This window comes from Chlorocebus sabaeus, chromosome 5 (assembly GCF_047675955.1).
Source record: "Chlorocebus sabaeus isolate Y175 chromosome 5, mChlSab1.0.hap1, whole genome shotgun sequence".
NCBI classification, from domain to species: Eukaryota; Metazoa; Chordata; class Mammalia; order Primates; family Cercopithecidae; genus Chlorocebus; species Chlorocebus sabaeus.
This window is the reverse complement of record NC_132908.1, coordinates 66,110,394-66,135,099: the sequence shown is the minus strand read 5'-3', so window position 1 is coordinate 66,135,099 and position 24,706 is coordinate 66,110,394. Positions and strand designations below refer to the sequence as shown.

General features: G+C 44.8%; 1 protein-coding gene across 2 annotated transcripts in view; it reads right to left on the bottom strand.

Annotated features, from left to right (window-relative positions):
* Nucleotides 1-683: 683 nt before the first annotated feature.
* Nucleotides 684-24,706, bottom strand: part of UTP4 (UTP4 small subunit processome component) — a 39,573-nt gene continuing 15,550 nt past the window's right edge. For both annotated transcript variants that reach the window (XM_007993830.3, XM_007993831.3), the window contains exons 7-17: nt 19,780-19,951; nt 19,583-19,674; nt 16,808-16,904; nt 15,765-15,829; nt 13,955-14,077; nt 12,739-12,895; nt 9,219-9,325; nt 5,933-6,028; nt 3,881-4,066; nt 2,231-2,341; nt 684-884 (exon numbers count right to left, since the gene is read on the bottom strand). In XM_007993830.3, the coding sequence (XP_007992021.2) occupies nt 768-884; nt 2,231-2,341; nt 3,881-4,066; nt 5,933-6,028; nt 9,219-9,325; nt 12,739-12,895; nt 13,955-14,077; nt 15,765-15,829; nt 16,808-16,904; nt 19,583-19,674; nt 19,780-19,951 (1,323 nt within the window). In that variant the 3' untranslated portion in view covers nt 684-767. The remainder of the gene's footprint in view (nt 885-2,230; nt 2,342-3,880; nt 4,067-5,932; nt 6,029-9,218; nt 9,326-12,738; nt 12,896-13,954; nt 14,078-15,764; nt 15,830-16,807; nt 16,905-19,582; nt 19,675-19,779; nt 19,952-24,706) is intronic.

Sequence of the window (24,706 nt, the reverse complement as noted above, 5' to 3'; positions counted from 1 at the left end):
CTGTATCTTTTTTTTTTAAATATTGTATTTCTTTAGAGATAGGTTATCTCTATGTTGCCCAGGTTGGTCTCTGGACTCAAGTGATGCTCCCACCTTGGCCTCCTAAAATGCTGGGATTACAGGCATGAGCCACCACGCCTGGTCCTTCCATACTTTTGAAACCAGCATATAACAGGTAAAAAGGCAGTTAATGGGGCTGACAACCCAAGCTTCTTTTCCTTTTAAATAAAATTAACCGCTGACTGCCAAAGGTCAAAGGCATCTATTTTTTAGATGGAGCACTCCCTTATAATGCTGGAGTTGAAATTCTTCCTTGAACTCTAAGGCTGATTATGGTTATTAGTGGTCAGGCTATCCTGAGTAAGTAATTACGGTCCTCTGCCCTCCAGGGCGAGGATGGGCAGATTCCATGCTGTTGCTTAGGCTGGGGGCTGGCAGGAAGTGAAGGCCATCAGCCCTCTGAAGCCTTAGGCATGTAATAGGGAACAGAAGGCAAGTATCTTTTCTTCTGAGATTGCGGCCTACAGAATAAGCAGGACCCTATCAACATTAGATGAGTCTGCAGCTACTCAGCACATTATCCCAAATACAAATACCTCATTTGGAGTTTCCATTCACTTTCATTCAATGAAGAGAAATGACTGTCCATTATCTTGGAAAAAAACATTTATAATGCCTAGTCCTCAAGAATAACTTGTTTTATTACCATGATTTGTGAAAAGCGACAGGGTAGACAGTTCAAGGAAGGACACAGACAGTGCCCTGTTTTAGGTTCCAAATTTCTTCTTTTTAATGGGTGGTGGAAGCTGAGCAATGATGTCATCCAGAGGCCGTTCCACTGCCACGAGTGTTCCTTCATCCAAAAGATCCATGAAGAGTAGAGGCTGCAGAGGGATGATAATGATTCTATCAGGACTTACGATCCAGGGCTAGTCCTGAATGAACTGACTATAGGTAGACACCATCTAAACTAAAAGGTTAGCCTAGTTCAAGGCTCAAATGATTTAAATCTCTTGACAATCTGTCCTGCCCTGGGACTCAAAATAGTTGGAATGCATAAAAGCTTCTTTTTCTTTTTTAGAGATGGGGGTCTTGCTACGTTGCCCAGGCAGGAGAGCAGTGGCCACTCATAGACATGATCAACGTGCACTGAAGCCCTGAACTCCTGGGCAATGATCCTGCCTCAGTCTCCTGAGTAGCTGGGACAATAGGTAGGTGTGCACTGCTGCACCTGGCTCAAGACTGGGAACTTAACTGAGTTTACTCATAAAAGGTCTCAGCAGGATTTTTTTACATTTCTCTGGATAGAAAATCTATGCTTCTTATATCTCAAGAATCAAGGCAAGGACTTTAAAGCCTAAATTATTATTATTCTTTTAAAGATAGAATCTCGACATCACCCAGGCTGGAGTACAGTGGTGCAATCATACTCACTGCAGCCTTGAACTCCTGAGCAGAAGCTATCCTCCCATCTCAGCCTCTTGAGCAGCTGGGACTACAGGCATGTTCCACCACACCCAACTACTTTTTGTGTGTATATATATATGTATATATATATTTTTTTGTAGAGACAGGTTCTCACTATGTTGCCCAGACTGGTCTTGAACTCCAGCCTCAGCCTCCTAGAGTGCTGAGATTATAGGAGTGAATCACCATACCCAGACTAAGGCAACTGACAACTGGCAAGTTACAAATGCATCAAGAAGCTAATCACATTTGAGTAATTTACAGACTTCGCCTCTTTTTTGTTAATAGTGATGGGGTTTTGCCATGGTGCCCAGGTATTTGAGTAGTGCCCAGGTTGGTGCCCAGGCTGGTCTTGAACTCCTGGGCTGAGGAGATACACCTGCCTTGGCCTCCCAAAGTGCTGGGATTACAGGTATGAGCTACCAAGCTCAGCCTGCTTGACATTTATCCTATGGAACACTCCAACAAGCAAAATTTAAAGCCAGCTTTCACACCAACAAAGACTCTACCTCAGCGCCAACGTTTCTCACTACTTACGCATTTCATTTTGGTTAAGTATGATGTGCCTGCCTCTAACCTACTAAGGCAAAAACAATAAAACATATACAAGGGACAGCCAGCTTCAAAAAGGTGATTTGTTTCCCACAATCCAGGTTCTCTGCATGGAAACTGAAGGTGCTCTTATCTTCCGATTGTGGAGTTTATTACATTTTGATATCACAAAGGAACCAACTATCCAGAATAACAACACAAGATGTTTTACCTTATATATCTTAGAAATTTTAAAAGCATGAGCTGTGCGCCTCCGGACGACATCTGATTCATTCGTGGGAGGAAATGGATTGTAGAGTAAGGTTTTGTCATTTGGAAGGGGCTAAAAAGACAAAGATACATTGTTTAAATGGTTACTTCTATTGGGCTTCCACAGACCAAAGATCTGTAGTGCATTTTTAGCCCAACATCATCTTCTAACCATCATATATATTCAGTACCTCCCTGACATTTGTTAATTCAGGAAAACAGCTGTAGCCATGGTACTTCTATTCAGAAAAACTAGGGGGGAAAAAAGAAGAAAAGGAGAGGGAGGGAGAAAGAGCTGAAGCTACTCTTGCAGCCACACCACAGAGGGTTGGGAGTATGAGGCTAACAGAGCTTGTTACTCCATGCAGCAAGATCAAAGGGCCCTTCTGGGGCTTCTGGCCTGTCTCATCAGTAACACTTTGTCAGAAAGGAACAAACTGGCAAGTGCAGGAGCTCAGCCCACACAGGCTCTGTGCTTTCTAGACTCTCCCCCAACCAGATCATAGACTGGACAAGTGACTGAAGTTCTCCCCAGGCAAAACGTCAACACAAACCGCCCCTGCTGATGTCACTGATACCTCGAGGTGGCCTCTGGCCAAACAAATGATATTTTGTCTCTGACTTCCTTGGGAAATAGCTATGCCTACTATAGGGAAGCGATGAACTTAAAACCAATGCTTGGGAAAAAATGATCTGGGCTCAATTACAAGAGGCAAGAGAGTGGGAGGGGCCCTTCCTGTATCACTCATCTTGCAGAAGGCACTTGTCAGCCAGCTCTGCTTCCCACACCCAGAGGTCGCAGGGCCCACGAGATGATTCCAATGACACATCCCTGTGCACACCTCCTTTAGAGCCATCTGCTGCTTTCCCCCATGTTCCTTCCACCCCCACCTTCACAGACACACCAAAACACCGTGTCATGGTTGTAATCTAAACCCAAAGTGCAGGACAGGCATGGCCACAATGCTTCTAGGAAACAAAGCACCTACCCAGAAAAGATATAAATTCAGGGTGAATCAAAACAGCAGATGGCAAAGAGGACAGAATCTAAAACTGAAGAAAATGCTCATATCCCATCTAAATCACAGCCATGAAGAATTTTCCTAGCTAGGTTTTTCGGAGATGTTAAGACCAGTTCCTCAAGCCTGCAGACAGCGTTTCAGTAGCTTCAGCCAAGGGGTACAGAGGTCAAAACCTCAGCCTGTACCTCCTTTAATGAAATCATGTTATTCAGATATCCCAGAGTTCAAAGTTGGAAGCAAGTTACCCAAATTACTGATTCTTCCTGATGAGGGTCACCTTCTGAATACTGGCCTTATCACTTTTCTGTGTAAGATTTATGTGCTCACTGGCAAAGCAGAGAAATAGTCAAATCAGCAAAAGCCAGTACATAAAGGCCAGCCCCTTCCCTGAGAACCTCCCGAAGAACTGTGGGAACACAAACGAGGGAAAAACAAAGGCCTCTCTTCTCTAAGAAATGTACTAGCTACCTTTATTCTGATTTACTAGCTACTTTTATTCTGATTCTCCTTCCTCTTATCTTATTGTACTTGTTGCTTTTAGAACTTGAAGATTCAGAGGAAGATTTGGGAGGTAGCAGTGAAGAACTCACCAATGACTTGTCAATGATACAGAACATGTAGGCATCATGGAGAAGGATGTGCATCGGTCTCTTGGGATGAAAACTGATGTGTGTGATAGGAGTATCCCTTTGGAGCCAAAGGTGGTGAAAACCCTGCTTCTGGACAGTCCGGCTCCAATCTGTATACTGTTTGTCTGGGATGCTGTACTCAAATACCTGAGGAAGGACATGACACAGAGAAATGCAGGCTGGTACTCAGAAAGACCAGAAGGGCATTCTCATTCCTAACCAGAAAGTATCTATACAAACCTTCAGCTGTATTATATTCATTCTATGCTCTCCCACCACTTTTTCTTTTTTTTTTTTTTTTTTGGAGATGGTGTCTTGCTCTGTTGCCCAGGCTGGAGTTGGAGTGTAGTAGCTTGATCTCGGCTCACTGCAAGCTCTGCCTCCCGAGTTCAAACCATTCTCCTGCCTCAGCTTTCCGAGTAGCTGGGACTATAGGCACCCACCACCACGCCCAGCTAATTTTTTGTATTTTTAGTAGAGACAGGGTTTCACCGTGTTAGCCAGGATGGTCTTGATCTCCTGACCTCGTGATCTGCGTGCCTTGGGCTCCCAAAGTGCTGAGATTACAGGCATGAGACACTGCGCCTGGCCCATCTTTTCAGAGCTATTTTATGCACATAATACAGAGTGTCATGTATCTTCCTTTTCTTGCTCAGTGTTATATCATGGAGACTGACCCACATTAATACACATATACATCAGTCATGCCCATTCTGAAACATACAATACTCCACTCATTTTATGCATGCATCATGATTTACTTATCCACTCTGCTTAGTGGACATTAGCTTGTTTCCTATCTTTGTCTACTACAACAAAGCTGCAATGAACTGTCTCTGTATAAATGTCTTTTTGCACAGCTAAAAGCATATATATATATATATATATATATATATATATATATATATATGAACTCTTAGAACTGAAATTCCTAAGTCAAAGATCATGTGGACTTCAAAATTTTAAGATATTGCCAAAATGTCCTCCAAAATGGTTAGGATAATGTTCACAATGTGTGAGAGTACTGTTTCCCTACACCCTCACAACACTGTATATTATCAACTCTTTGATCTTTGCTAATCTAACAGATATAAAAGACTTCCCATCAGTTTTACTTTCAGAAGCACTTAAGGGACTAAGTGCCAGTAAAAGGTATCGGGGGGAACATTATCATTATGTGTGACAAAGGCAAAGATGTGGCTTCACTACTCTTTCAGTCTTTGGTCAAGGACTCAAATCTATAAAACTGAGAGATTTCACTTTTTGGACAGTGTGTGTGTGTGTGCATGTTTGAGTGTAAAAACTGACCATCAAAGCAGTAAGCATCATTTGCCTAGCAGTCTACTTAAATGTGCTTCCCAGATGACATTTAATCTTTCCAACAGCTCAGGGAGGTAGATATTATCATCTCCAATTTTACAGATGAATTATTGATAACTCCCTAATATAATTATTATTTCCTAATGTATTCTACAGCCCAGGTTTTTTTTTTTTTTTTTTTTTAAAGATCTCCTTATAATTACAATCTCCGTATAAATTGGCATAGAAAAAAGTAGATTAGGTTCTAATTTTGGCTGAGATTAGGTACCTGATCTTACTAGTGCTTGATTTCCTCATAGGCAAGGGTAAAGGTGAATGATACAATCTTTTAGTCACTTTCAACTCTCAAAATCTTATTCCATCCCATATCCAGTTTAACACCCAAGCCCATGTCATCTTTCCTCTAAAACAATCAGGAAAATGAGTACTTCAAAACTCCTCCTCCCTCTTGTGATTCTTTACTCTAGAATCTTAGCACTTCTCCATTTAAACTGCATCCCATCAAACCAATGCATATTGCTGGCCTATGATGAGCCCAGACAGGCAAGGAAGCTTTACTTACTTCACACAGGAGAAAACTACCTTATATCCTCCAACACCTTCAAAGAAAAGCTCCCTGCAACTGCCTAATATCCCAGCTTCCAGGTTACTATCCAGCAGGAAGGCATTAGAAAGCACTGGAATCTCCCTTACCTGCTGGTCCGAATGAGCGATGACAAGGTTGTTGGTATTGGGGGCAATGGCCATAGCAGTCACTGGGAAATTGTAAGCAGGCACCGTGCAGTGAAGCTGGGAACGAATAACAAACACAAGGGGCAACTCTAAGTGACACTTTTCCTCAGCAAAGACTGAATGGTCTAGGTCAGGGGTTTAAATAGTGCTCCTCAGAACTCAAAAGGGTTCTAGGGAAGTTCCATAAATTTCAGGCATTTCCCCAACCAATGAACTTTCATTTCTTTACTTTTTCTTTTTTTTTTTTTGTGATGGAGTTTCACTCTTGTCACCCCGGCTCGAGTGCAGTGGCACGATCTCGGCTCACTGCAACCTCCGCCTCCTGGGTTAAAGTGATTCTCCTGCCTCAGCCTCCCGAGTAGCTGGGATTACAGGAGCCTACTACCACACCTGGCTAATTTTTTGTATTTTCTTTTTTTTTTTTTTTTTTGAGATGGAGTTTCACTCTTTCCCCCAGACTGGAGTGCAATGACATGATCTTGGCTCACTGCAACCTCCACTTCCCAGTTTCAAGGGATTCTCCTGCCTCAGCCTCCCGAGTAGCTGGGATTACAGGTGCCCGCCACCATGTCTGGCTAATTTTTGTATTTTTAGTAGAAACGGGGTTTCACCACGTTGGCCAGACTGGTCTTGAACTCCTGACCAAGGTGATCCACCCACCTCGGTCTCCCAAAGTGTTGGGATTACAGATGTGAACCACCACACCCGGCTTAATTTTTATATTTTTAGTAGAAACAGGGTTTCACCATGTTGGCCAGGTTGGTCTCCAACTCCTGGCCTCATGATCTACCCACCTGGGCCTCCCAAAGTGCTGGGATTACAGGCGTAAGCCACTACACCAGTCCTCATTTTCTTAAGAAAGCCTATTGGTTGGCCAGGTGCTAAAAAATTAGCCGGGCATGGTGGCACGCGCCTGTAATCCCAGCTACTCAGGAGGATGAGGCAGGAGAACTGCTTGAACCCAGGAGGCAGAGGTTGCAGTGAGCAGAGACTGTGCCACCACACTCCAGCCTGGGCAACAGTGTGAGACTCTGTCTCAAAACAAAAAAAAAGGCCGGGCGTGACGGCTCATGCCTGTAATCCTAGCACTTTGGGAGGCCGAGACAGGCGGATCACGAGGTCAGGAGATCAAGACCATCCTGGCTAACATGGTGAAACCCCGTCTCTACTAAAAATACAAAAAATTAGCCGGGCGTGGTAGCGAGCGCCTGTAGTCCCAGCTACTCAGGAGGCTGAGGCAGGAGAATGGCATGAACCCAGGAGGTAGAGCTTGCAGTGAGGTGAGATCGTACCACTGCACTCCAGCCTGGGTGACAGAGTGAGACTCTGTCTCCAAAAAAAAAAAATATATATATATTTATATACACACACACACACATATATATACACACACACACACGCATACATATATGCCTACTGGCTGGGCGCAGTGGCTCACACCTGTAGCTATAGCACTTTGGAAGGGCCAGGGAGGGAGGAACATTTGAGTCCACTAGTTCAAGACCAGCCTGGGCAACATAGCAAGACCGCCATCTCTACTTAAAAAAAAAAAAAAAAAAATTAGCTAGGTGTGGTGGGGCTTGCCTGTAGTCCCAGCTAGTCAGGACACTGAGGTGGGAGGATTGCTTGAGCCCAGAGGTCAAGGCTGCAGTGAGCTGTGACTGTGCCACTGCACTCAGTCTAGTTGACAGAGTGAAACTTTGTCTCAAAAAAATAAAAAGCATATGGCCAGGCGTGGTGGCTCACGCCTGTAATCCCAGCACTTTGGGAGGCCGAGACGGGAGGATCACAAGGTCAGGAGATCGAGACCACGGTGAAACCCCGTCTCTACTAAAAAATAGAAAAAAATTAGCCGGGCACAGTGGCGGGCGCCTGTAGTCCCAGCTACTCGGGAGGCTGAGGCAGGAGAATGGCGTGAACCCGGGAGGCGGAGCTTGCAGTGAGCCGAGATTGCGCCACTGCACTCCAGCCTGGGCGACAGAGCGAGACTCCGTCTCAAAAAAAAAAAAAAAAAAAAAAAAAAAAAGAAAAAAATAAAAAGCATATTTAACTGCTTACAAAACTAACAGCATTTGTGAAGAACTGAGAGTAAAGCCTTTCCCTCCGAGTAAATCCATCTGTACAAACTGCTTATAAATATGTCATTGAATAGGGAGTCTATGGCTCTACACCAGGTTTAAAAGAATTTAATGCCTAGGCATGGCTTTTATGTACAATTGCAAAGCATGTGCACGCTACACACACTCTTTAAATACTAGGCAAGGCTCAAAGACAAGTGCTCAGTACGTGCTCCTACCATAATGCAACGAAGGTTACACTATGCAGTTAACAGGTAAACCCATTAAGTATTGCAGTTTGATGTTGTTCTATACACTTTTAATGCTTATTTCAAGTTTTGGATAGTTCGAATCTGATTCTTATGATGAAGATGAGGACATGTAAGGGATCACTAATGACTCAATTATGACTGACGGTGTCATTACTGATTAGTGAAAAATGTTTTCCCAGCATTCCTTTTTCGAAGTTTTGATTATGTTTATCTTGAGATTACAAGGCAAGCCATGAAAGGAACTCTTATCTGCAACTATTTGTCTGTGTATATCAGAATTTTCCTCCCGAAAATACAGAAAGAACCTGGATGTGTTTACATCACCCACAAATCATTAATTTCAAATTTCCAGGTATGAATGATTTCACTGATTCCATTAGCTGCTTTTAATGTTATACAGTATAGCTTCTGGGTTCCATAAAAATAAAACAGGAGGCCAGACGCAGTGGCTCACGCCTGTAATCCCAGCACTTTGGGAGGCCGAGGCGGGTGGATCACGAGGTCAGGAGATGGAGACCATCCTGGCTAACACGGTGAAACCCCATCTCTACTAAAAATACAAGAAAATTAGCCAGGCGTGGTAGCAGGCGTGGTAGCAGGCACCTGTAGTCCCAGCTACTCAGGAGGCTGAGGCAGAAGGATGGCGTGAACCCAGGAGGCAGAGCTTGCAGTGAGCTGAGATCATGCCACCGCACTCCAGCCCGGGTGACAGAGCAAGACTCCACCTCAAAAAAATAAAATTAAATAAAAAAAAAAAAAAAAAAAAACAGGATTCCAAACCTGGAAAAATCACTGGTTAAAAAGAAAAAAGTCTAATACATTTCCAGGTCATGCCAATCTGCCTTGAATCTTGTAACTGCAGGGTGAACTGGCTCCTGTAAAATGGTTCAAACTGCTGCCATTAAGCCCTATGCTCACCTTTAGCTGTTTTACATTGTAGACATGGACTCCAGCACTGGTACCTGACGCAGCTAGCCAATTCCCATCTGAACTGACTGCCAAAAGACACATGGCCTCCACCGTTCCTGTGAGGACAGAACAGTTACATCTCTGAATTCACACAGTGTCCACAGCCAGCCCTGCCCTGGAGATGATGGCAAAAACCAAGGAGACCCTCAGAGTTTTAAATCACTGCCAGGATAATTTGCTGATCACTGTGCAAATTAGTTCTAGATGTTAATGTTTCTACTTTTTTCTTTTTTTTTTTTTTTTTTGAGACGGAGTCTTGCTCTGTCGCCCAGGCTGGAGTGCAGTGGCCAGATCTCAGCTCACTGCAAGCTCCGCCTCCCGGGTTTACGCCATTCTCCTGCCTCAGCCTCCGGAGTAGCTGGGACTACAGGCGCCCGCCACCTCGCCTGGCTACTTTTTTGTATTTTTAGTAGAGACGGGGTTTCACCGTGTTAGCCAGGATGGTCTCGATCTCCTGACCTCGTGATCCTCCCGTCTCGGCCTCCCACAGTGCTGGGATTACAGGCTTGAGCCACCGCGCCCGGCCTGTTTCTACTTTTTTCATCTACTTATTTAGCCATCCCGCCTGTAAAGAAGGTCCAGAGAGATAAAACAGAAGTTATTACTTCCTCAGGTCTAAGACACTGCTTACTATAGGAAAAGAGAATCACAGTAGCATCTGCCACTAAAATACATACTTTAACTGTTTCAAATTCCTTTCCTACCAAACGTTTTTTTGTTTTTGAGACACAGTCTCGCTCTGTCACCCGGGCTGGAATGCAGTGGTGGATCTCCGCTCACTCCAACCTCCAACTCCGGAATTCAAGTGATTCACCTGCCTCAGCCTCCCAAGTAGCTGGGATTACAGGCGCCCACCACCACGCCTGGCTAATTTTTGTATTTTTAGTAGAGACGGGGTTTCACCATGTTGGCTGGGCTGGTCTTGAACTGCTGATCTCAGATGATCCACCTACCTTGGCCTCCCAAAGCGGTGGGATTACAGGCGTGAACCATCACGCCCGGCCTTTTTTTTTTTTTTTTTTTGAGACGGAGTCTCACTCTGTCATCAGGCTGGAGTGCAGTGGCACAATCTTGGCTCACTGCAACCTCTGCCTCCCAGGTTCAAGCCATTCTCTTGCCTCAGCCTCCCAAGTAGCTGGGACTACAGGCGTGCACCACCACACCCAGCTAATTTTTGCATATTTAGTAGAGATGGGGTTTCACCATGTTGGCCAGCATGGTCTCGATCTCTTGACCTCATGATCTGCCCGCCTCGGACTCTCAAAGTGCTGGGATTACAGGCGTGAGTCACCGTGCCTGGCCCCAAATTTTTTTTTAAATCAAAATTATGGACAGGCCAGGTGTGGTGGCGCACACCTGTGATCCCAGCACTTTGGGAGGCGGAGGTAGGTGGATCACCTGAGGGGGTGAGGTCAAGAGTTCGAGACCAGCCTGGCCAAGATGGTGAAACCCCCATCTCCACTAAGAGTACAGAAAAAATTTAGCTGGGCGTGATGGCAGGTGCCTGTAATCCCAGCGACTTGGGAGTCTGAGGCAGGAGAATCACTTGAACCTGGGAGGCAAAGGTTGCAGTGAGCCAAGATGGTGCCAATGTACTCCAGCCTGGGTGACGAAAAACTCCATCTTTTGAAACTCTTTTGAAATTCTGTCTCAAAAATAAAAAAAAAATAAAATAAAAAATAAGTTACGGACAAACAGCAAGTTAAATAGACTTGAAGCATATCTTTAATTTATTGAGTGCCTGCTGTATATTTAGCACTAAGGGAGGATGGGCACGTCTGAGCCATCTTTGTCACCTAGAGACTTTAAACCAATCTGGCAACACGACAACTAGTGTGGGATAAAAATTGGACAGTGATGTTCTATGCCAAAATGCGTGCTGCATGTAACGCCCCCAAACGATAACACGGCTTTATAACAAGCATAACCTAGCTGCCAAAGGATGGGTGGTGATGAGGTAAAAAGGATGGGGAACAGTGCAAGCTAAGTGACTAGAATATGCAGGTTTGAGGGCTGTGAAGAAACCAGCTTGACTACAAGGGGAAGTGAGATGAGAGAAGTGGAAAAAATAAAGTCATATATATAATGCAGAGCTGAATCTCAAGGAGTGCTAGATATAAATAGCCTAAGTTTTGTAATAAAAACATATATAGTTAATAGTCAGTTTGATTTATCTAACCCCTAACTTGTGGGTTTCTTCTCCTGTAGGCTTCTGGATCAGCTTATCAACAGTGAGAGTTGAGGATAAAAGAGGTGACTTTCACTAGGCATGGTGACTCACACCTGTAATCCCAGCACTTTGGGAGGCCAAGGCAGGAGGATTGCTTGAGCCCAGGAGTTCAAGACCAGGCTGGGCAACACGGTGAAACCCTGTCTCTACAAAAACTTAGCTGGGTATGGTGGCATGCTCCTGTGTACTTGGGAGGCTGAGGTGGAAGGATTACCTGAGCCTGGTGAGGTCGAGGTTGCAGTGAGCCATAATCACACCACTGCACTCCAGCCTCGGCAACAGAGTGAGGCTATCTCAAAAAAAAAAAAAAAAAAAAAAAAAAGAGTTGACTTTCCAGGTTGATGGGAGTTTAAATGACAGTGAAGCAGCAGCTACAATCCAGGACAAGGGAGAGGGGAAAGGCCCATGGGAAGTATCCAAACAACTACCAGCTTAATTAAGCTGGAAACTGAGTCTAAGTCCTTAGCAGCCATAGCTAGCTACACAGCCACACTCATTCATTAATACGTTCTCAAGAAAAACAGAAAAATTCTCAGGAACATTAAATGACCACAGGCAATTAAACTGCATGTATAATAATACTTTTGGGCCAGGCACAGTGGCTCATGCCTATAATCTCAGTTGGGAGGGCAGGATGGGAGGATCACTTGAGCCCAGGAGTTCAAGACCAACCTTGTCAACATAATGAGCCCATCTCTACAAAAAAAAAATGAAAAAATTAGCTGGGCATAGTGGTGGGCGTCTGTAGTCCCAGCTACTCAGGATGCTGAGATGGGAAGATAACTTGAGCCCAGGAGGTCGAGGTGGCAGTGATCTATGATTGTACCTTTTTATAAGCAAACAACCAAAAAAAGCAACATGCCCACAAAATACTTAAATACACACACATATTAGAAAATACCAAAATACTAATGGTAGCTGTTTCTGGGTATCAGGATTGCATACGACTTTAACTTTCTTCGTGTTCTGCTAACAAACTAAGGATGATGAAACTTCTCTGGCCCCAAATAAGGAATCAAAAACCCAGTGAGAAAAGAGTAGGTGTGAAGAACATTGCAGATCTCATCGAGAGTCTTCTTCTGCCAGCTATCTCCTCCTACTTGAAACTGCAAACATATGAGTGAGTGGATCTGTAGGGTAGGAAGAACATGAGGGAACCCCCAACATGGAGGCTTAAAAGGAAAAAAGTTACATCTCAGACATGACAAGTCTCTCCATGGCCAGTTACCAGATTCCCACCTGACTGAGGCTGGAAAACATGCAGGTGCTTGAAGCTTCCTCCCGACAGCTGAACAATATGCAGAGCTCCTTGATTTGATGCCACAAAGAGCTTTGTTGAATCTTCAGAAAACAAAATCTGAAGGGCACAGCGAAGGAATGGTGGCATTTTGGAAACCTTTGGGTGAACCAATAATAAAAGTGAGAGAAGGGAGACCTACAGCCCATCAGAAACAATCACAGCCAGGCTTAAGTTACATTAATGCTCCCTGTCTCTAAGTAAGCCAACTGACTCAGGGCACAGAACACTGGTTTCTCTCCAGAAACCTATACATCCCCCTTTCACCTCTTTAGTACATATTCACTTCCCTATCAAGGAAATAACTAAGTCACACATGAAACCACTAAACAGAAAAGCCTTAACTTTACCGCCTGTAGGGCATTACCCTATCCCTCTAAGAACATATTTCAAAACTTCAAAATGGAAATAAAGGCTGGGTATGGGCCAGGTGCAGTGTCTCACACCTGTAATCACAGCACTTTGGGAGGCCGAGGGGATGGATCACCTGAGGCAGGAGTTCAGGACAGCCTGACCAACGTGGTGAAACCCCATCTCTACTAAAAACACAAAAATTAGCCAGGCCTGGTGGTGGGCACCTGTAATCCCAGCTACTCGGGAGGCTGAGGCAGGAGCACTCCAGCCTGCGTGACAAGAGCAAAACTCAGTCAAAAAAAAAAAAAAAAAAAAAAAAGGCCAGGCGCAGTGGCTCACGCCTGTAATCCCAGCACCCAGCACTTTGGGAGGCCGAGGCAGGTGAGTCACCTGAGGTCAGGAGTTCAGGACCAGTATGGCCAATGGGTGGTGAAACCCCATTTCTACTAAAAATAGGAAAATCAGCCAGGCGTGGTGGTGGGCGCTTGTAATCCCAGCTACTCAGGAGACGGAAGCAGAAGAATCTCTTGAACCCAGGAGGCAGAGGCTGCAGTGAGCCAAGACCGCGCCATTGCACTCCAGCCTGGGCGACAAGAGCAGAACTCCGTCTCAAAATAAATAAATAAATAAATAAATAAATAAATAAATAAATAAATAAATAAAACAGTTTTGTGACAGCCCTCTCCAAATCTCCATAGTTTTTAACTGAGAAAGGATTCACATCCAGTTGATTTCCACTTCACACAAAAATGACTTATTTAGGAAGTTTCCTCTTATGTGACCAGACATTGGGCTATCACATACCCTTTTGAGGCTTATGTTGTCATGTTCATAATTCAGCCGATAGAGAAAAAACCGAGAAACTGTAGAATAGGCTATCCAACTTCCACACGGGGAGATACAGCTGCAGATAATGTTCTCAGGACCCTGGCAATATCAAGAATCAAGATGAACGTACAGTTAAACTTCACATAACGAGGTGCACTGGGACATGACACCTCAAGCTCTTGCCACTCTGGACATATCCACAGATATCTATACATAATCTTGATCCTCGTGTGGTCTGCGTTACTATGATGATCTCAGAGGCAGAGTACCTAAAAGGCATGGCTTTGATTTCCAAATCTAAGAATGGAGGTCTATTCTTATTTTGGCCTTTTGAATATTTCATAAATAGCCTCATACTATACCCCAGCTTCAGAAACCTGAGCAGAGAGGCATTTACTGAAGGAAAGCTCAGGAGGATAGGTGGTTTGGAGTACTTAGTTTCTGTTTTGTCTACAACGTTCTGCTTTAAAGACTTCTTTTTTTTTTTTTAATTTTTTTTTTTTTTTTTTGAGACGGAGTCTGGCTCTGTCTCCCAGGCTGGAGTGCAGTGGCACAATCTCGGCTCACTGCAAGCTCCGCCTCCCGGGTTCACGCCATTCTCCTACCTCAGCCTCCCGAGTAGCTGGGACTACAGGCGCCCGCCACTGCGCCCGGCTAATTTTTTTCTATTTTTTAGTAGAGACGGGGTTTCACCATGGTCTCGATCTCCTGACCTTGTGATCCGCCCGCCTCGGCCTCCCAAAGTGCTGGGATTACAGGCGTGAGCCACCGCGCCCGGCCAAGACTTCTAAGAAATATCAAATGAAAAACATTTGGAGGCCAGGTCCGGTGAGTTGTGCCTGTAATCCCAGCACTTTGGGAGGCAGAGGCGGAGGACTGCTTGAGCCCAGGAGTTCAAGATCTGTCTGGGCAACATGGTAAAACCCTGTCTCTACAAAAAATTAGCCGGGCATGGTGGTGCACACCTATAGCCCCAGCTACCCGGGAGGGTGAAGTGGGAGGATCACCTGAGCCTGGGAGGTTGAGGCTACAGTGAGCCGTGATGGTGCCACTGCTCTCCAGCCTGGAAAACACACTGAGACCCTGCCTCAAAAAAGTAAGCAAACAAATAAAAAACCAACCAAACAAACAAACAAAAAAGAATCTGGAGAATAAAGAAAAGCTGAAAGTAACATTTATGTAATTTTTTAAAACTCACCAAACAAAATGATTTTTTTTATTGTATACGCTTTTATACTATTTGAATTTTAAAAAATATGCACATGGCCAGGCGCAGTGGCTCATGCCTGTAATCCCAGCACTTTGGGAGGCCAAGGCGAGCGCATCACCTGAGATCGGGAGTTCAAGACCAGCCTGACCAACCCCGTCTCTACAAAAAATACAAAAAATTAGCTCGGCGTGGTGGCGCATGCCTGTAATCCCAGCTACTCGGGAGGCTGAACCAGGAGAATTGCTTGAACCCAGGAGGTGGAGGTTTCGGTGAGCCGAGATGGCGCCGTTGCACTCCAGCCTGGGCAACAAGAGCAAAACTCTGTCTCAAAAAAAATGAATAAATAAATACACATTATTTTCATAATAATATCAAAAGAAGAGAAATCTATTTCCTGTATACATCCATCTAATAAATCCTCAATGTCCTACTTATAATCACAGGAAACCCAGTCCTGGTGACACAGTCCTTCATTCAAATAGTTTTAGAATTTATACAATTTGTGGTGTAACCTAACCTCAAAATTCAGAATGGGAAAAACGTTCTAGATTTCAGAGCCTACACAAACTTCCTTACCTTTGTCTTCAGGTGCAGTAAATGATCTGCATTTTTAGAGAGTGGAAGAGTATCCCCATTCTTGCCTGAAACAAGAAACTTCCCTGAGATTTCTCTTATGAAAGAGAATTTGTACATTATTTTCTTCTAAAAAGTCACTCCCTGGAAGAACGGAATCTCTATCCGTGAGAAATCAGAAAAATGTAAGCTCACAACTTTTTTTTTTTTTTTTTTTTTTGAGACGGAGTCTCGCTGTATCGCCCAGGCTGGAGTGCAGTGGCCGGATCTCAGCTCACTGCAAGCTCCGCCTCCCGGGTTTTTACGCCATTCTCCTGCCTCAGCCTCCCGAGTAGCCGGGACCACAGGCGCCCGCCACCTCGCCCGGCTAGTTTTTTGTATTTTTTAGTAGAGACGGGGTTTCACCGTGTTAGCCAGGATGGTCTCGAACTCCTGACCTCGTGATCCGCCCGTCTCGGCCTCCCAAAGTGCTGGGATTACAGGCTTGAGCCACCGCGCCCGGCCTAAGCTCACAACTTTTGAGGTGTATATGAAGAGGAAAACAGTGAGTACTTCCTTTGCTTCTACCTCTGATACATCACTAATTCCCTGAAGCTCTATTCCATAGCCAGGCACGCAGGTGGAGTTTGTGTGGCCTCAATTTTAATCCACTGCAAAAGAGAGGACTCAAACATTTCCTTAATAGGTCACACAAAAAGGCCACTAGGCTGTCACTCCAATAAGATCCATGTGATATTCTTTTTCATACAGGATCATCATTACCCATCATTAAATCTTGTTATTTTCCAACAGCCTGTTTTCATCTCAGTTACTACACCCTGCGGCGCACCACCTAGAGCCATAAACCTTTAAGAGATGATTCAATATCCTACTAAAGATTCTAATACTCTAAATAACTTATTTGCTTTAATGGGTGGGTAAACCATTAGTTAAAATGGACACAAAAGTCTACTTCAGTTTTTCTATAAGCAGAATTCCAACTACAATTCTGATTTCTGGCTTCTCTCTCCAGTTTTCTTATTGAAAAAAACGTGCTTTCATTTTACCTGTTGCAACTGTGGATCCCAGTCGCCAAAGTTCCAAGTGATGAGCAAACTGGAAGAGGAGAAGCTGCCTCTTTTTAGAACAGGAAATGAGACGTCGCTATATCCAAGGATCAAAAAGTTAAAAAAATAAATCAGGGTCATCTACTGCCTCAGTACCAGATACAGCAGCACCACCTTAGCACATTTTTTACTGCTGAAATCCATTTCCTTGACAAATATTTCCTAAGTACTCCCATATGCCAGGCACTGCCCTGGGATCTATGAACACAATGATGAATTAAAACATAGCTACTGCTCTCAAGATGCTTCTAAAGGGGTGACACAGAACTAAATCAGCAATAAGACTTTAGTGTGACAAGAATTTTAACACGGCTAAACACAGTATGTACTGAAAACTAAGGAAAGAGGACTTCTAACCTAGACGTGTGGTGGTAAACACAGAAGTCCAGATGAGGTTCACTGGGAAAGACCAGTCAGGCGAAGGAGGCAGGGCAGAATGTTCTGAGGAGGGCGATGGCATGTGACATAGCTCAAAGGTAAGAGTATTTGTGGGAACAAAAAGACCTTGAGAGTGGCTAGCCTGGGTGGGGGTGCTACAAGCATGAGAGGTGCTACAGGAAGCTGAAGGGCCAGGCCTGGATGGAGACAGGTTCTATAAGACACACTAAGGAAACTGTCTTTATGCTGAAGCCAACAGGGATAATCAAAGGCTTTGAAGCATGCAGCGATGAACAAAGTTGCTTTAAAATAGATCAATGGGCCTGGAGCAGTGGCTCATGCCTGTAATCCCAGCACTTGGGGGGCTGAGGTGGGAGGATTGCTTGAGACCAGGAGTTTGAGATCGGCCTGGGCAAGACAGTAAGATCTTGTCTCTATTAAAAAAAAATAAAAAATAAAAAAATTAGCCGAGGCTGGGCGCAGTAGCTCACGTCTCTAATCCCAGCACTTTGGGAGGCCGAGGCTGGTGGATCACCTGAGGTCAGGAGTTCAAAACCAGCGGGGCCAACATGGTGAAACGCCGTCTCCACTAAAAATACAACAATTAGCCGGGCGTGGTGGCAGATGCCTGTAATCCCAGCTACTAGGGAGGCTGAAGCAGGAGAATTGCTTGAACCCAGGAGACCGAGGTTGCAGAGAGCCGAGATCACACCACTACACTCCAGCCTGGGCAACAAGGGCAAAGCTCCGTCTCAAAAAAAAAGAAAAGAAAAAGAAAAAAAGAAATTAGCTGAGCGTGGTGGCGGATGCCTGTGGTTCCAGCAACTCAGGAGGCTGAGGTGGGAAGACTGCTTGAGCTCAGGAAGCAGAGGTTACAGTGAGCCAAGATCACACCACTGCAATCCAGCCTGGGTGACGGAGCAAGACCTTGTCTCAAAAAAACAAAGACAAACAAAAAAAAATAAAATAAGATCAATGAAGAATAGGCTAGAATGACACAAATGGAAATAAAAGGACATGATTAAGAAGCTACTGTAAAGGAACCCAGATGAGAAAAGACATTGATCCAAACTAGGATGACGCCAGCGTAGACAAAGAGAAATGAATGACTCGATTCAAGAGATTATGAGGACTATGTTCAACTTTATCAAACTATATGCATTAAATATGTACAGTTTTTAATATATCAAATATGCCTCAATAGAGCTGTTGATCGACCGATTGATCAATCGATCTATCTCTACAACATATGTATAAAGATACTGATGCGTAGACTCAATGAGGTTTACTGGTTGAATGAATGGGGCAGCAGGTGTGGGGAGCAAGTTCTCTAGCTTGGGAAGATGGTACCATTTACCTAGAACACTGGAAGCCTGGGTTTTCCTGCTCCCACCCAGAATAGAGCCTACTCTGAAAGACAAACTAACAAAATTACCATAACCCACAACTAATTGGAAAAGGGAAAAATTCCCCCAGAAACTGAACTAGGTGTGCTGCTGCATATCTCCTACACACACCCCATAAATGTCTTTGCAGTGGCTTGCCTCAAAAACAGAAGGAATGAAGAAGGAGCTACAGAAAGTCCTACAATATCTCTATGTCCCAGATGGTTAAAAAAAAGGGGGGGGCTGGGTACGGTGGCTCATGCCTGTAATCCCAACACTTTGGGAGGCCGAGGTGGCAGTATCACAAGGTCGGGAGATCAAGACCATCCTAGCTAACACAGTGAAACCCTGTCTCTACTAAGAATACAAAAAATTAGCCGGGTATGGTGGTGGCGGGCACCTGTAGTCTCAGCTACTTGGAAGGCCGAGGCAGGAGAATGGCGTGAACCTGGGAGGCGGAGCTTGGAGTGGAGTTGCACCACTGCACTCCAGCCTGGGTGACAGAGTGAGCCTCCGTCTCCAAAAAAAAAAAAAAAAGACCTACAAGACTGAGCGTGGTGGCTCATGCCTGTAATCCCAGCACTTTGGGAGGCCGAGGCAAGCAGATTACCTGAGGTTGGGAGTTCCGAGACCAGCCTGACCAACATGGAGAAACCCAGTCTCTACTAAAGATACAAAATTAGCCAAGCACAGTGGCACATGCCTGTAATCCCAGCTACTTGGGAGGCTGAGGCAGAAGAATCGCTTGAACCCGGGAGGTGGAGGTTGTGGTGAGCCAAGATCACACCACTGCACTCCAGTCTGGGCAACAAGAGCAAAATTCTGTCTCAAAAAAAAAAAAAAAAAGTCCTACAAATTTGCCAAGCGTGAGCTGTGTTCAGAGCCTTGTGGGACAGGGGGACACAGGGATGGGGAGATGAGGGGTTGGCAGGGGCTTGGAATGGACACTTACGTGGGGAAAGGTGATTTTTCGGAGAGCGGCATCGTAATTCTTTACCTCCACCTTCTCCATGAGAGGACGAATGACTAAGTGGGTGTCAGTGCCTGGTAAAGCAGGGGAGAAGGTGTACAGAATTAGAAGTCATCCTGCACGAGAACAGCCAGAGCTGGGCAGGGTAAAGCAGCAGCCTCGCCAGGAGGAGAACCCACCTCCAGATATCAGCGCTGTTGGGCTGTGGGCCACAGTGCGCACGTCGTGAGTGTGATGCTGGAACGGTTTTGTCCGCACCCACTGCTTCTCACTGCTGTTAGATGTCACAGGGACCAGCTGAAAATGGAAGACTGTTCCCTCGGCTGTGCCCACCACAAAACTGTCTTCTTGCTGAGGAATTAAATCATGAGGGAGGTACATGTAAGCAAAACAAGGTCTGGTTGGAAAAATATTCCCTGAGGTTTTCTGTCTCGGCAGCTTAGGCGTAAACCTGTGCCCAGAATCAGTAGGAAAGTTACAAGGGTCTTTTCCCTCCAGAAGCTAAGGATTCCATCAGAGGAGCAAGCTCAGACACTGGTAACAATGCGCCCCCTACTGACAAAATTAACAACGTCTAGAGGAGGAACAACACAGCAATGCTTCATACATACAACATAGATCTCCTTAGAATAGCATTGAGAGATAAAATACCTAGAACCTATTTGAGAAATTTAAATCCTTCGAAAGAACATAAGAGAAAACCTAAACAAAGAAATCCATAGCATGTTATTTAGTAGGAATATTTAACACGATCAAGTTAATATCACTAAAGAAACGTATTAAACCAATAAAAATACTGACAATCCTTTATTTGGAACTAGAACAGGTGTTTCTTAATAATGTTTATTTCATTCAAAATATCCAAGAAACATCAGTCAGGCGTGGTGGCTCACTCTTGTAATCCCAGCACTTTGGGAAGCTGAGTTGGGTGGATCACTTGAGGCCAGGAGTTTGCGACCAGCCTGGCCAACACAGTGAACCCTGTCACTACTAAAAATACAAAAATTAGCTGGGAGTGGTGGCGCATGCCTGTAATCCCAACTACTTGGACGGCTGAGGCACGAGAATCACTTGAACCTGGGAGGCAGAGGTTGCAGTATGCCAAGATCGCACCACAGCACTCCAGACTGGGCGACAGAGCAAGACTCTGGCTCAAAAAAAAAAAAAAAAAAAAAAACCAACCAAACAAAAAAATACAAGAAACACCAATAAGAAAGTTTCTTAAATAAACAAGGTGGGCAGAGCAGCACAAACCTATAGTCCCAGCTACTCGGGAGACTGGGCAGGAGGATCACTTGAGCCCATAAGTTGGAGACCAGTCTGCACAACACAGTGAGATCTCATCTTTATTTTTTATTTTTTTATTTTTATTTCTTGAGACGGAGTCTCCCTCTGTCACCCAGGCTGGAATGCACTGGCATGATCCCGGCTCACTGCAACCTCTGCCTTCCCAGGTTCAAGAGATTCTCCCACCTCGGCTTCCCAAGTAGCTGGGATTACAGGCACACACCACCACACCTGGTTAATTTTTGTTTTTGTTTTTTTTGAGACGGAGTTTCACTCTTGTCGCCCAGGCTGGAGTGCAATGGCACAATCTCAGCTCACTGCAACCCCTGCCTCCTTGGTTCAAGCCATTCTCCTGCCTCAGCCTTCCAAGTAGTTGGGATTATAGGCATGTGCCACCATGCCTGGTTAATTTTTGTATTAGTAGAGACGAAGCTTCACCATATCATCCAGGCTGGTCTCAAACTCCTGACCTCAGGTGATCCACCCTCCTTGGCCTCCCAAAGTGCTGGCATTACAGGTGTGAGTCGCCGCACACGGGCTTGCATTTTTTTTTTTTTTCAGTAGAGACAGGGTTTCGCCATGTTGGCCAGGCTGGTCTCAAACTCCTGACCTCAGGTGATTCGCCCACCTCAGCCTCCCAAAGTCTCATTTTTAAAAAGAACGAAAGAAATAAACAAGAAAAATACAAAACAAAACAAAAAAACACAACTTAAAACACAAACAAAAAACCCAAACAAGAGTAATAATGTGGCTGGACATGATGGCTCACATCTATAATCCCGCACTTTCGAAGGCAGGAGAATCACTTCAGCCCAGGAATTTGAGACCAACCTGGGCAACACAGTGAGACTGCATCTCTACAAAAAACGTTAAAAACTTAGCCTGGTGGTGCATGCCTATAGTCCCAGCCACTTGGGAGGCTGAGGTAGGAGGATTGCTTGAGCCTGGGAGGCAGAGGCTGCAGTGAGCTAGGATTATACCACTGCACTCCACCTAGGTGACAGAGCAAGACCTTGCCTCAAAAAAAAAAAAAAAAAAAAAAAGTAACGAAGATACACATCCAAAAGAACTGAAGGCAGGAACTCAAACAGCTTTGCAAATACAGACTGAAGATTCCTAATCCAGGGCCGGGCGTGGTGGCTCATGCACCTTGGGAGGCTGAGGAGGGTGGATCACTTGAGGTCAGGGGTTAGAGACCAGCCTGACCAACATGACGAAACACCGTCACTACTAAAAATACAAAAATTACGCCGGGCACGGTGGCTCATGCCTGTAATCCCAGCACTTTGGGAGGCCGAGGTGGGCAGATCACGAGGTCAGGAGATCAGGACCATCCTGATTAACACGGTGAAACACCGTCTCTACTGAAAAAAAAATACAAAAAAAAAGCTGGGCACGGTGGTGGGTGCCTGTAGTCCCAGCTACTCGGAAGGCTGAGGCAGGAGAATGGTGTGAACCCGGGAGGCAGAGCTTGCAGACAGCGGAGATTGCACCACTGCATTCCAGCCTGGGCAACAGAGCAAGACTCTGTCTCAAAAAAACCAAAAAAACAAAAAAACAAAAATTAGACAGGCGTGGTGGCATGAGCCTGTAGTCCCAGCTTAAAAAAAAAAAAAAAAGGATTCCTAATCCAAAATCCTTTTTGAGTGCTAACATGACACCACAAGTAGAAAACTTCACATCTGATCTCATCTGCTGGATCGCAGTCAAAACTTTGTTTCATTCATAAAATGAGTAAAATATTGTACAAAATTACCATCAGGCTACGTGTATCGGGTACATATGAAACATAAATGAATTTCTTGTATAGGCTGAGGTCCCACTCCCAAGATATCTCATTATGTATATGCAAATATTCCAAAATCCAAGAAAAATCCAAAATCTGAAACACTTCTGCTTCTAAGCAGAACCAGATCAGAGACACTGAACCCGTATTTGTACCTCAATGTTCAGAGCAGCATTATTATTTTGTTTGCTTGTTTGGAGATGGAGTCTTGCTCTGTCGCCCAGGCTGGAGTGCAGTGGAGCGATCTCAGATCACTGCAACCTCTGCCTCCCAGGTTCAAGCAATTCTCCTGCCTCAGCCTCCCGAGTAGTTGGGGCTACAGGTGCACACTGCCACACTCAGCTAATGTTTTTGTATTTTAGTAGTGACAGAGTTTCACCATGTTGCCCAGGCTGGTCTGGAACTCCTGAGCTCAGCCAATCCACCCTCCTCGGCCTCCCAAAGTGGTAGGTTTACAGGCATAAGTCACCACACACGGCCTATTATTATTATTATTTTGAGCTGGAGTTGCACTCTGTTGACCAGGCTGGAGTGCAAAGGCACGATCTTAGCTCACTGCAACCTCTATCTCCCGGGTTCAAGCAATTCTCCCGCCTTAGCCTTCCAAGTAGCTGGGATTACAGGCGCGTACCACCATGCCGGCTAATTTTCGTATTTTTAGTAGAGATGGGATTTCATCATACTGACCAGGCTGGTCTTGAACTCCTGACCTCAACTGATCCACCTGCCTTGGTCTCCCAAACTGCTGGGATTACAGGTGTGAGCCACCGTGCCTGCCCTAGAGCAGCATTATTTACAACAGCCAAAAGATGGAAACAACCCAAATGTCCACTAATAGATGGATGGATAAACAAAACACACACTTAAATATTATGCAATCTTAACAAGGAATGAAATACTGATAAAGCTACAACATGGATGGACCTTGAGAACAATATGCTAAGTAAAATAAGCCAGATACAAAATGACAAATGTTATATGCAAATTCATAGGGACAGAAAGTAGAATAGAGGCGACCAGAGGCTGAGAGAAGGGAGGAAATGAGGAGGTAGTATTTAATGAGTACAGGTTTCTGTTTGTGGTGATGAAAAAATTCTGAAAATGGGCCGGGTCCGGTGGCTCAAGCCTGTAATCCCAGCACTTTGTGAGGCCCAGACAGGCGGATCACGAGGTCAGGAGATCGAGACCATCCTGGCTAACACGGTGAAACCCCGTCTCTACTAAAAAATACAAAAAACTAGCCGGGCGAGGTGGCGGGCGCCTGTAGTCCCAGCTACTCCGGAGGCTGAGGCAGGAGAATGGCGTGAACCCGGGAGGCGGAGCTTGCAGTAAGCTGAGATCCAGTCACTGCACTCCAGCCTGGGCGACAGAGCGAGACTCCATCTCAAAAAAAAAAATTCTGAAAATGGATAGTGGTGACAAATGCTGTTCAACAACGTGAATGAATTTTCCACTGAAATGTACACTTTTAAAATAGTTTAAAATAAAGTATTGGGGAGAATTACAAAACTAATGGTAAAAAGACTGCAAGTTTGGAAAATCTTTTTTTTTTTTTTGAGACAGAGTCTCTGTCACCCAGGCTGGAGTACAATGGCACAATCTCGGCTCACTGCAACCTCTGCCTCCCCAGATGAACTCCTTGAAATATCTTACTGGTTCCATCAATAATAAATTACAGAAAATCTGACTTATTTCCATTTCATACTTGTATGAATCATGATTATAACTTTTTTCTGTCTAATCATCATTTAGTAACTTTTTTCACAGATAAGGAAACCAGAGTTCCAAAGGGCTTAAAGACATGACAAACATGGCCATCTGGCCCCAAAGCCTGTGCTCTGGGCACACCACACTGCCTTAACCTCATGCCAACTCCTTTGTGGGGTCATGACTGTGTAGCAGAAAGGAAAGCATTTTCCAAGGACAGCACATAAGGTGGCTCTGAGGAGCCTCTCCCTCTTCTCTAAAGACACTACTTGAAAACCATTAGCCTAAGACAAAAGTGGACATACCCAGCAGCTTAGGAACTCAAA